Source organism: Nothobranchius furzeri, chromosome 4 (genome assembly GCF_043380555.1).
Source record: "Nothobranchius furzeri strain GRZ-AD chromosome 4, NfurGRZ-RIMD1, whole genome shotgun sequence".
NCBI classification, from domain to species: Eukaryota; Metazoa; Chordata; class Actinopteri; order Cyprinodontiformes; family Nothobranchiidae; genus Nothobranchius; species Nothobranchius furzeri.
The window spans coordinates 77,638,457-77,652,141 of NC_091744.1; the positions used below are offsets into that span (position 1 = coordinate 77,638,457).

At 43.0% G+C, this 13,685-nt stretch overlaps 1 protein-coding gene across 6 annotated transcripts in view; it reads right to left on the minus strand.

Moving 5' to 3' along the window:
• Positions 1-12,938, minus strand: part of abcc8 (ATP-binding cassette, sub-family C (CFTR/MRP), member 8) — an 86,905-nt gene extending 73,967 nt beyond the window's left edge. For 4 of the 6 annotated variants that reach the window (XM_015964892.3, XM_015964890.3, XM_015964889.3 and 1 more), the window contains exons 1-2: positions 12,775-12,938; positions 4,864-5,026 (exon numbers count right to left, since the gene is read on the minus strand). In XM_015964892.3, the coding sequence (XP_015820378.1) occupies positions 4,864-5,026; positions 12,775-12,795 (184 nt within the window). In that variant the 5' untranslated portion in view covers positions 12,796-12,938. Of the gene's footprint in view, positions 1-4,863; positions 5,027-5,430; positions 5,515-8,653; positions 8,866-12,774 lie in introns of those variants that run through there. The other 2 variants (XM_070550439.1, XM_015964891.3) reach the window with 2 other exon arrangements.
• Between the last annotated feature and the right edge of the window lie 747 nt (positions 12,939-13,685).

Below are 13,685 nucleotides of genomic sequence, written 5' to 3' on the forward strand. Positions count from 1 at the left end.
ACTGTTCCCCAGGAGGTTAAACATGCGGTGGTCCAGCCTGTTCTAAAAAAGCAAGGCTTGGACTCTATTGACTGAACAATTATTGCCCTATGTCTAAGTCAAATCAAATCAACTTTATTTATATAGCACTTTTCATACAAAAAAATGCAACTCAAAGTGCTTCACAGATTAAAATGGCCCCATAGATCCCCTCCCGCACCCAACTTCCAAGGTGGACATACAATCACCCGCACACGCACACACACACACACACACACACACACACACACACACACAAACACATGTGAACAACAGAGTAAACAACAGGCTGAGTTCAGATGGGTCAGGTAATGAACGACACATCATCAGCGGAGCCATCTGCCCTGACAGTAACAGATCCACAGCAGCAGCCAAGACACCGGCCCATGACGCCCGGGGGGAGGGCAGAAACCCCCACCACTGCCCGGGCACTACCCGAGGAGCGCCCCAGCCGCCGCCGCTGACCACCGGCCCCAAGGCAGAGGGCTCCGCAGAGGAAACACTGGAGGATTAAAATATATAACTGTAAAATAACAAAAGCTAATATAGATAGAAGCTCTCTTTCCTCTTCAAATTGTTGGAGAAGATGGTTTTTCATCCAGATTTTTAATTTCCTTTAGTCCAACAATGTTTTAGATATTTGTTTGTCTGGTTTTCGTCCTCACCACAGCACTGAGACTGCCCTTATTCGTGTTTTTAACGATATTTTGCTTGTCTCTCATTCTGGTTCTCGTGTGCTATTGTTGCTTTTAGACTTATCTGGCGCTTTTGACACTGTCGACCACACCATCCTATTACAGAGACTGGAGCAGTTAAGTGGCATTCGTGGAACAGCTTTAGAGTGGTTCCGCTCCTATTTCAATGGCAGATGTTTTAACGTTGCCCTGGGGAATTGCACCTCTAGAATAGCACCCCTTTTTTGTGGGGTTCCCCAGGGGTCCGTTTTAGGTCCGCTTCTTTTAATCTATATATTTTACCTTTGGCAGCCATTTTTAGAAAATTCCGGGTAAATTTTCATCTCTATGCTGACGATTGTCAGCTTTATGTGGCCCTAAAATCTGCTGACCCTGTGCAACCACTGACTGATTGCGTGAGTGAAGTCAGGTCCTGGCTCTCGGCTAATTTTCTCCATCTTAACAGCTCCAAACTGGAGGCTATTTTCTTTGCCCCCTGCTCCCCCTCGGCTGTGGAGCCATCTCTGACCTCTTCATTGTCAGTTTTGATGAAGCTGACAATTACAAATTTGGGGGTCACTCTGGACCCTTTTTTTAAAATGGATGCACAGATAAATCAGGTAGTCAGGTCGTGTTTCTTTCATCTTTGCCGGCTGGCCAAACTAAAATCTGTCTTGAACAAAAAAGATCTTCAGTCAGTTGTTCATGCTTTTGTAACGTCCCGTCTGGACTATGCCAACTCTCTTGTATACAGTATTCCCTCCTCTTCAGTGGTACGCCTCCAACTGGTTCAGAATGCTGCCGCAAGGTTTCTTACGGGCATAGACCGAAGGCAGCATATCACCCCTGTTTTGGCAAATTTACACTGGCTTCCAGTTCGGTTTCGTGTTAAGTTCAAAATTCTCCATTTGGTTTACAAATCTATTAATGAAATAGCCCCCTCTTATTTGGCACATCTTTTGAGTCCCCATGTTCTAGCGCGAACCCTGAGGTCCTCTGACCAGCACCTTCTGCTTGTCCCTCCTGCCCGCTATATGGCCCGTGGTGAACAGGCATTTTCAGTTTGTCCACCTAAACTTCAGAACCAACTCCCCCTGACGGTCTGACTTGCCCCCTCTGTTCCCACTTTTAAAGTACGTTTGAAGACATATTTCTATTCCCTGATCTTCCTGGCTGAGACTGTTTAACCCTTGTGCTTTCATGTTTTTTTTTATATAATTTTTATTTGTTTTATCTATTTTATCTTGCTGTATCTGGTTTGGTGATGTATTGTCTTGTACAGCACTTTGGTTGGCGTTGTCGCCGTTTAAATGTGCTTTATAAATAAAGGTTGATGATAATGATGATTATTATTCTTCAAAGTCGCTATGAATCTAAATTTTGATTATTTGCTAATTTTACAATTTCTAGCCAAGTCACTTTTGTTTAAAATTAGACTTCACTTTCTTAGAAATCACTTTTTCCAGTGCAAAAACAGCTAAACACATAAAAAATTTTATATTTGAAGATGAAAAGGAGAATGCTGCAACTTGAAACCTGTCACTAGGAGGTGCTTGTTTTGTTTTAACCTCCACTTTAAGTATAGAGGACTCGTCCTGCCAATACAGGCAATTAATTAATCAATTTGGGGAAAATTAGAAATAAACAAATGAGTAAATATATAAATAAATATATCACAAAATAAAATTAGATACAAATAAATGGTGAATGGCCTGTGCTTGTATAGTGCCTTCTTAAGCCTAGGGCACACCGGACACAGACACACCGCATTGCGCCCGTGCCCACGCTGTGCCACAATTTACATTAGAAGCCATTATAGTTAATGAGAGAGGTGAAGATAAGCGCCAGTTCTATCTCACGTGCTGCAGCTGTTTACAACATGGTGGAGTACTTACCATACCATACCATACCATACCATACCACTTTATTTATATAGCGCTTTCAACACGGCATTACAACCATACAAAGCGCTGCACAAAAAAAAAGCAAGAAAACACAAGTTAAAATAGTCAGGTAAATGGAAAATGTAAAAAGGAGCAAAGAAATAAAACAACAGACTATTAACAGTAAAAGCAAATAAAACCAGAATATAAAAACACAAAATTAAAATTGAATTGTCTAGAAGGGACAATGGATGAGCTAAGGAGTTATGGAATTAGGGATTGAATGCATAAGTGAAGTAGGGGGTCTTCAGACGAGATTTAAAGACGCCGATAGAGGAAGCTTGCCTTTTACTTTACTTTACAACAGACACAAAACGCGGAACGGCTTTACGTCACAAACCCAGTTGCAGTTTTGATAACTTTAAAGTACTATTGATCTTAAAATATTCTAATAAATAACATATTCATTTCTATTCATTTTTAATGAATTAGAATCTCACAAAACATGACGGCAAGTATAAACAATAGAGTCACTTCCGGCTTCCTGTTCTCAAGTCCCACGTGATGTTGTGACTATCGCACGACTTTCCAAGAAGCCCTCAGCAGCGCTGCGTGTCCTGTGTGACCACTTGACTTCTCAGAACAGCGGGTGCGACGCGGCACGTCTGCCTCCGGTGTGCCCCAGGCTTTAGGGTTCTACAACCCCCCAAGGCACTTTACAACACAATCAGTAAATCACACACACACACACACATTCACACGCTGGTGGGTATGAGCTACGATGTGGCGGCAGCTGCACATAAATCTGCAAATAAATGTTATAATTATGTATTTCTACATTTATTCATAAGTTGCCTGTTTTGGCAGCATGAGTCAGCCATCCTTAAATTCCTGTTTCTAGTTATTATACGTGCATTCATATGGACCATCACTGTCCACAATGGGGTGTGCTCTGTTTGCTCGTACCTCAGAAAGCCTCCGTGACACATTTACACACTGTTAGTTTAAACACAAGAATGATCAATCAGCATCTATCCTTACAAAAGAAGCCACTGAGATGAGGAAACTAGTCCAGAGGTCAATCAGCTGGAGCGACGGAGTCTAGCAGCTTTCACGCACCTAGGATTCCCCCTAAGAGACCATCTGACATTGGTGGGTGTGGCCGCTCCAGCAGATGGAAAACCAGCTGATTAAGCCTCATCCAGCCAACACCTGGTGATGCTTTGGAGGACACGTGCAGTTGACATGTCAAGGTACAATTGCTGAACCTGATAGTGGCACTGTACATATCTACCTTTAGTAAAGCGTTGAAATAGAAACAGAAGAACACAAACGAAGCAGCATGCGACTCAGCATCTTGCTTAAGGCCGCTTTGAAGACCAGGGATCAAACAAGTGACCTTTAGATTTGTAGATGACCTCTCCCACATCCTGTAAATACAGTTTAGTCCTTCTGGGGGACATCCTCTGTCCCCTCCTCACTTGGCTAGGAATATTTGATTCTGAAGCTCCTCAAGTAAATGACGCAACCTTTACCACAGATATACAACGAACACTAAAGGAGAGCAGATGAAGAAGCCAGAGCGTGTAGCAGCAAATTGTGTTCACACTTGTGTTACACTACAGTGACAACACTAATAGCACGGTCAGCAGCCAGAAAGGTGAGACGGCGAGGCGTAAACCAACACCAGCATCATTTTTGCTTCCCTGCACTACAGTGCATACCACCAGAAGTATCACATTTGCCTGCAAATTGCAAGTCAGTCACGTCGTTTTATTCCAGTGTGTCAGTTCTCTGTGACTAGGATGCTTTCAGAATAGATTCCACCTCTATTAAAAAAAAGACTTTTTCAGTTTTGACTGTTGCAGATCTTCACGCTGCAGCACATATTATAACATATGAGCTGTGTGCATGTTTCTGTAAAAGTTCAAGCATGAAACATCCCATCAGCTGTTAAAAAATGTGGTGTTAATGAGAGGTGAAACATCCGGACATTCTGCTGCACCAAGAGCTATACGTGCTTTAACTCTGAAAAAGAGAAGCACAGCCAAAGAATCTCATTAATAAGAAATAAATTAAGTGCACTGAGGTTTGTAGACTTCAAGAGAAATAAAACATGGAAAGAATTAAAATGTAAATAAACTGAAAGAGATAAAATAGCTAGGGCAGATGTGCAGGGTGCTGAGAGTTGGTCGATCAACTTGTGCTGGCGTGTGTGTGCGGAGTGTGTCCTGTGCAGGATGGTGTGTGTGATCAGGTTGGGAATCTCAACTCCCTGCCAGACTCACCGATGAAGAGGATGGGAAAGGTGATGAAGAGGAGAAAAACATGTGGGACCACATTAAGAGCATCCAGGAAGCAGCCATTGTTCAGAACACCCCTGTCCACGTTGTACGCCGATGAATTACTCTCGCTCCCACAGAACGCCAAGGACATGGTGGAGCTGGGACTCTGCAGGGAGCAGGGAGATGAGGAGGAGGAAGAGACAGAGAGGAGACAGGCAAGAAGATGGTGTGTTCAGAGCATGTCGTTGTTTCAAAAGCAACCCAAGGCTGCGTCTTCAGCGGTTATTCCCAAAGTGACCTCCTTGTTGTCTAACTCAGTTCCAAAATATCAGCTCTAGATAAAAACTGGAGACAGAGTCAGAGTCGGGTTCAGCAGTAGCGGATCATTCTCCTCTTTGATTGTCTAAGCAGCTTTCCCCATCCTGGTGAGAACCATCTGCATCCCGCCTGCCTGCATGCTGCAGACATCCTCTAAGCCGGAGTCTTTGCTCGAGCACAGCGCTGCACAGCTCCACCAGAATGCATTTAGGCACACTCACAGTGCTCGTGCACACAAACGGACACACATACCGAGCTGTAGCGGCATTCTGCAGTGCACCTGCTATTCCTGTCTCTTCAGAAACGAGAGTTCAAAGTCGACCTTGGATGGTGAGGGAAAAGGGGGGGCAGAGTGTGCAGGCGGCCTGAAGGTGTAAGCAACAGAGCCGTATATGTAGGAGGTGAAGGCAGGAGGGAACGACGAAGAGAGAGAGAGAGAGGAAGGAAAGAGACATCGGGGGTAGGCTTCTGGATGAACACTGCAAACGTCACACAGAGGTACGTGAGAAGCATGCGCTAGAGCTGAGGAGCTGAATCAAAACAGCACATTTTCTTGTTTTACTCAACCTGTCTCTCTGACATTTTATTTGGATGAAATGGGCTGAGCATGTTAATTAAGATGTAATAAAATATTCATGAATTCCTGAGATGGGTGAATGTGTGATTCTGGTCCAATTGGGAGAGATCCCGCTCACTGCTGACTTATAGATGGATCAGGTCAGGCCCACATGGGAGACAATTTTATTAATCCATCTGTCAACTGGAGGAAGCCTCACAGACCTTTTTCTCTGTGGCTAAAATAATCACACTTAATGTATTTCATGTTTACCCTCATGTGATCAGGAGATAAACTCAGTGTAAGGAGCAGTTTACATGCTGACCACATACATGAGTGGAGGCTGTGTACAAGATAAAATACATTACGATCATGTGAGCTCACACACAGATGTACAAACATGATGCTTTAGATCCAAACATCAAAAAAATAAAAATGCTCTTGATGTCTTTCCATTAGAAATATGCAAGCAAAACTTTTCTTATCATAACAACAAACTATTCCAGATGTTTGTTTTGCACCAGCTTTGCTTTTTCAACTAAAACCTGTTCGTATTTGCTTCTCTTTTAGATGATACAATCAAAGTTCTTCTGGATTTTACCTTAAAATTAAAGGATTATCTGGATACAATTTTTGTTGAGAATAAAAAAGTTATCTGTATAGGGCTGGTAACAAACCCTATTACCTTAACCTGCAAAGGAACAGAAGGGGTTCAAAGATTCGACCTTGTGGCACACCACGGGTCAGCTGAGCCATTGATGGTTGAGAATGGCAGCAAAGTTCTGTTTTAGAAGCTTGAGTTATTTAAATTAAACCCTTAAATTCCACACAGAATTGTAAACAATTCAAGAGGAAACTTTAACATTTACTTAAATTTAAAAGAACTAACGATACAACTGCAGTTTTTCATATTTCATGAGATGATCTAAATGTGCTTTTATGAGAATAAATAAAGATTTAAAGCAAAAAGATCCTGGCTAGTTTATTAGGCCAGACGTTTGGTTATCCAAGATGAACTAAATTATTTTCTTTCATTATTTTCTGGCACACAGGGGGATCTCTTGGCAATTTTAGAATTGGTGTCACATGGCTTGTCCAGCAGAGAGACTCAGACTCAGTTGCTTGGGAATCTCTCAGCCCAGCGTGCCATACATACAGAGTATAGCATCACCGCTGGGGTGTCGACTGGTGCTCTGTCAAACAACATTTTCATTGTTTAGGTTGCAAATGGTTTGAGGAATTGACTCCTGGTTCATTTCTGAAAAGAGTTTCATCATTTGATTATAAAAATATTTTGCACGTTTACATCTGAACAAGTAAATCCAGACTAATAACCTCAAAAAGGTCTCCAAGCATGAGCAGCTGCAGAGATGGTTGTGATATTAACTGAATTATTTCCATCTTGATATGGAAACTTTAAGAAACTTAATATGTTAAGTCAATGTAAGTGTCGTTTTTGCTTAGACTTTAAAGCCTGCAAGCTGTGAAAACCATGGTTTCTCACCTTTCAGTGTGTAAATGACTCTAAAGAGGATTTTAAAGGTCATTAATTACAATCAGTGTGTTTTACAGGGATAAGAGAGAGTCTGAATGTCAACAGGAGCTGAAGAGTTATTTTTACTCAGCAAGAGAAATTCACATCAGTGGTAGCCATGTAAACTCACACCCAGAGCACATCAATTAGCTCCTTATGTCACATTTATGCTGGTGTACAATGGAAAAAGGAAACAGGTAAACATACAACAAGCTCAGTGAGTAACTATTGTGTTAAAATGTTCATTTTCCCCAATATGTTCTACTGTTCTGTGTCAGTTATAAAACAGTCAAGACATAAATAATTTATGAAACCTTGAGCATCTGATGCTGTTCAATTACAAAAAAGACAAGTTGTGAAATGAGCAAGTATTTTGAGGTGTGTAAATTTTAAATACACAAACATTAAAGTGTTATCTGTATAGAACTACTTGCAAAGAAACAGAAGGGATCCGAAGACTCGACCCTGTGGCACACCACTGGTGATGGTTCAGAATGGCAGCAAGGTTCTGTGGTATAGGTGTGATTCATTTAAATCAAACCCCAAATTCCACCCAGGATTGTAAATGATTCAAGGGGAAATTTTATGTTTAACATTAACATTTTAATTTAAAAGAACTAAAGATGTTTTCCTTAGTCTGTGCTCATCGTCAGCTGCAGTTTTTCATATTTCATGAGATACTCTGAAACAATCCTTGAAGCTGTTAAGACACGATTATCATGATTTGTGCACAATATACCTCCTCCACAACTTTAGAAAGAAATTACGTTTTGGAGTTTGGTCATCAGTCAAACTGCTTTCTGATAAATTACCATTTAGATTTCAAAGGTGGTGGGTTATATTTTAAAGTTTTTCAATGGAATTTGTTTTGAAAATTGATCCAAAATTGTCTTTTTTTCTAAGGTTGTGTTATCACATGTTCCGATTTAGGCAGGCTTTAAGGTTCTGGTTCAGGTTTTAGATGTGGAGTCATGACTGAGATTATCCCTCAGTGCAGGCATGAAAGCAGAGAAGCTGCTGGTAGGTGTATTCAAGAGAGCAAAGAGCAAAACTAGATGAGAGCACTTAATCTAAGGTGTGACCTCTGAAGTGAGCAACCTCTTTTATAGATGGTGTGAAATCCAAATAATCAATTGGATATACAAGATTAGAGGTTTGGGGATGAGAATGGCAACAGGTGCAGCAAGTTACAGTCTATAAAATGTATAAAAACCACAGCAAGAGATTTAAAAAGCTTAATTATGGGGACTTTACCGGTTCCGGTTGAGTGAACGCTGGCGCGTCTCGCTGCCGCTGCTCGCTGGCAAACAAACTTTTTGTATTTTTTTTTCTTCTTTTTCACCCTGGTCACATCCCTGTGTCGGTGAAAACTCATTTTCACCTACCTGCTCAGCTTGCGTTCTGGTTGCACATCACCACCTCCCTGCTCCACTCCATAATGTGGTCCAGCAGGATTTCTGTGTGCCTCGCACTGGCCTGGATCATCCTGTCGCTCATTCTTCTGTCCGTGGATGGCCTTCTCCAGTACTCGGCGGCGGAGCTCTTCAACCTCCGCTTTCGCTACTCCGGATCTCCACCACCAGCTCTGTGCCTCTTCCCCGACATCACCTTCCAGCCTCGCCGTCGGTATATCCATCGGGGGTCCCGGCGGAACCTCCATCTCGACGGCTCCAAAGGAATACCCTCCTTCTGGTCCACGACTAGCCGGCGGCTACCCAGGAATACCTGCCGAGCTGCCGACTCCAGCGTGTTAGCCCGGCTGGCTAGTCGGACTAATGCTCCTGTCGCCAGGGACTTCCGCACTGCTAATTTTGGTCTTCTCAACATTCGCTCCCTCTCTGGTAAAGGACATCTCCTCCAAGATACCATCAGTGACCATAAGCTAGACTTTCTTTGTCTGAACGAAACATGGCAACAACCCAGCGATTTCTCACAACTCAATGACTGTACTCCTCCCGGATTTGTTTACCTCTCCAAACCCCGTGGGTCGGGCCGCGGCGGTGGTCTCGCGATACTGTATCGCGAGACTTGGAAGGTCCTTCCCGTAAACCTTCCTCCTCTCACCACTCTGGAATGCCTCGCCTGTCAACTCTCCGGCCCGACCCCCACAATAATTGTCACTGTTTATCGTCCCCCCAAGTTCAGCCCTGAGTTTTTAAATGAACTCTCTGCTCTTTTATCCCATCTGTCCGCCCTTTCCCCAAATGTAATTTTACTTGGTGATTTTAATATTCATATGGACAATATGGCCCTCCCCCTCAGCAAAGACTTCTCCTCATCTTTGGACAGCCTCAGTTTTCATCAATATGCCAATTTTCCCACTCACATTAAAGGTCACACCCTGGATTTAATCTGCTGCTCCGGCCTGACCCCCTCCAACTGTACAGCTGACCCGCTCCCTTTCACGGACCACTTCCTCATCTCCTTTTCTGTTCCCCTCCGTCTCTCCATCATCAAGTCACCACGTATCATTTCTTTTCGTAATATTAAGGACATTGATCTAGCCTCCCTGTCCTCCAGTTTTGCCACCTTGACCCCTAATTTGTCCTCTACTCCCGATGATCTTGTCATTCAGTACAATAACGGTCTGGTTTCTATCCTTAATTCATTTGCTCCCATCAAATCCCGCTCTGTATATTTTACTCGGTCTGCTCCATGGTTCACCCCTGCCCTTCGCTCCTTGAAAGCTACCAACCGGAGGCTTGAAAGACTCTACAAGAAAACCGGTCTCACCATCCATAAAGACTTATATTCTGCTCAGATTTCTCTCTACAAGGACTCCATCTCCCATGCCAAATCTCAGTATTACTCCGGTCTCATCTCGTCCAACTCCAGCAACACTAAAACATTATTTTCCATCATGAACAGCATTTTTCAGCCTCCCGACTCCTTACCCATCCATCTTTACTCTTCAGAAACCTGTAACTCTCTCCTTCAGTTTTTTAATGAGAAGGTCAATAGAATCCATCTCTCTTTACCTCATTCCTCCCCTCCCTCTCCTGATTTATTTGAACCCACCATTCCGTTCTCCTCCTTTGAACTTCCCCATCCCTCAGAAATATTAGATTACATCACCAAATCCAAACCTTCCACCTGTCAACTGGACCCTATTCCAACTGTTTTAGTTAAATCCTGCCTTTCTTCTCTGCTCCCTTTTATAACAGCCATTATTCATTCCTCACTATCCTCTGGTACGGTCCCATCCCTATTCAAATCCGCTTCAGTCAGCCCTATTCTAAAAAAACCTGGTTTAGATCCCAATGATTTCAATAACCTCCGTCCCATTTCCCATCTTCCCTTCATTTCCAAAGTCCTTGAGAAAACTGTTGCATCTCAGCTCCATTCACATCTCACCCGCAATAACCTTTATGAACAGTTTCAGTCTGGCTTCCGTCCCCACCACAGCACAGAAACAGCACTTATTAAGATCACTAACGACCTACTCATTGCTGCTGATTCTGGTTTAATCTCTATTCTTATTCTCCTCGATCTGAGTGCGGCCTTTGACACCATTTCTCATCCCATCCTCCTTAATAGACTCTATTCCTTAGGCATCACTCACACCCCCCTCCGCTGGTTTCAATCTTACATTACTGGCCGCACTCAGTTCATCCAGTTAAAATCCTTTACCTCAGAACCCTCCCCAGTCAAGTCAGGTGTGCCCCAGGGCTCTGTCCTGGGGCCCCTCCTCTTCATAGTATATCTCCTCCCTATCGGCAAAATCTTCCGCAAATTCAATATCCAGTTTCACTGCTTTGCAGATGACACCCAGCTCTACATTTCCAGTAAGCCCAACTCAACTCTCCCACCATCCTCCCTTACACTCTGCCTCTCTGAAATCAAATCATGGTTCACCTCTAATTTCCTCAAACTCAACGGCAATAAAACTGAACTTCTTCTAGTTGGCACTAACTCCACCCTCTCAACATCTGACAGCTTTTCTTTAACTATTGACAGTGCCACAGTCTCCCCCTCACCTCATGTCAAGAGTCTGGGTGTCATTCTCGACAGCTCCCTTTCTTTTCAGGCTCACATTAATAACTTAATTCGGTCAGCATACTTCCATCTACGTTCCATAAACCGTCTTCGTCCCTCACTGACCCCTCACACTGCCGCCATTCTCGTCCACAGCCTCGTCACCTCCCGTCTCGACTATTGCAATTCACTTCTTTATGGTCTCCCCAACAAACTCCTTCATAAACTGCAACTGGTCCAGAATTCAGCAGCCCGTATTATCACCAGAACCCCTTCCTTTCACCACATCACGCCGGTTCTCCAGCAGCTCCACTGGCTCCCAGTTAAATTCAGGCCCATCTTCAAAATTCTCCTCCATACCTTCAAAGCAATCCACAACCTCTCTCCTCCATATATCTCAGACCTTATAAGTATTCACACCCCGTCCCGTTCACTCAGATCTTCTTCTTCCATCCATCTTGCGGTTCCTTCTGCCCGTCTCGCTACCATGGGGAGCAGAGCTTTCAGCCGCTCTGCTCCTCGACTCTGGAACTCACTTCCCCCAGACATCAGGAACATCGACAGTTTTACCCTTTTCCAATCAAAACTCAAAACACACATGTTTAAATCTGCCTACAACCTCTGATTTTATTGAAATGTTTCTCTCTGTTTTTTCTTCTTTGGGTTTTATTATTGTTTTATTGTATTTTATTACGTGTGTTGTGTAAAGTGACCTTGGGTGTCCTGAAAGGCGCTTTGAAATAAAATGTATTATTATTATTATTATTACTTTAAATGAAAATGTACAGTAAAAAAGGGAAGTAACAATTATTTTTATTGAAAATACCCAACATGGAGAATGATGGGAGGAATGACGAGGGATGACCCATTTCCTCTCGCGATTGCCAACATATCCGTTTCAAAATAAAGTGCTGCTTTATAAAGAAAAAAAAGCACACACTCTGTGTTAACACACCGGAGTCATCCATGAATGACCCTGAGTGGGTTAAAGCAACAGATAGAGAGCAGACATGAACAAAGAGAATCAGAAAATCAGCTTCTGGAGTAAAAGACAGAACAATAAAGGTGAACGTACATGCGCTAGTGATGCTACAGGGACTATAGTAACCTAAACATCAAAACAGCACCAAAAATAGCGACCATTGTAATGTGGTCTTAAATCCTCTGGGTTAGAACTGCCTGAGCAGATAAGAGCATTTGTGTTGAAGTAAAGTGATTTGCACCATTTGTTTGAGTGCATGTGTAAAGGCAGGGTTACGGGTCTTAAAATGTATTTGCTGTGACAATTTGATGCCAGTGTTAAAAAACCTGCACAGTCCATGTTTGACTCATATGATTTACACCAGTGATCAATGGTCCAATTACAGACCTCGCAGTGATCCGCTGACCTGGCTCTGCTCTATGAATTTATGTTTGTTTAACTGGAAGATTTATGTATTTTCCCCACGTGGTTTAAACAGAAAAATCCCACAGTGCAGGAAGCGAGCAGCGGGCTTTCCCCCACAAAGAAAGAGGCGCTCGGAGCACTTACCGGTTTATATCGTGAGATCATGGTTTCAGCTTCTGACTCCACAGAACAATCTTCGGTTGTGTCACATTCGTGGCTTCGATGTTAAAAAAGAAAAAGGGGATAAATCCACCGAATTAGAGTTTTTCATGTGTTTAGAGAGCGGTGGATCCCTCCGCGTCCTACTTGCGTCTGAGCAGCCGACCGCGGGCGGCGGTTTGGGGGCTGGGAGCTGTCCACGGTGCTGAACCCGGGTACCGCGAAGGAAGAGGGGAGGGCGATGAGGAGGAAGGCAGATCCTTCAAAGCCACCTTTGGAATCTGTCATGAACTGGACCAGGAGGTCACAAAGCCAAACAGCCACGGCACCACCACAATAACCGGGAACGGAGCGGTTATATAAGAACAGAGGGATGCTGTCCTACCTAACCCTAAAATACACCCCAACCATTGCTGTTTCAACTAACCTATCTTCAGCTAAAATAATTCCCCGCACCTAACTTTGGTCTATTTATTAACATCAGGCTGGAGCAGACTTAATAAGAATGTTCTCCTGATTCAAAAATTCAAAAAGGACCACTATTGCCCCCTGTGGACACACAATTACAACAAAGGCTTCACGTGACTAAAATAAATAGATAGACATAGATCGAAGGTAGGGCAGAACTAAAATAATCACAAGTTTGTTTCAACCGAGAAGAAATTCTAAATAAAAGTTGCCTTTTTTAAATAAATAGTTCAACAGCCCATTAGCACGTATTTCTAAAGCTATGGGATGTTTACACTATACAGCATAAGCTCATTTTAAGGGAAAAATACAAAGTTGATTTTTTTATATATTTGAAAATCATCATGAAGTTTAAATTTACAACTAGAATTTAAACAAATATACCAGCAGTCAAACATGGTGGTGGTAGTGTGATGGTCTGAGAATGC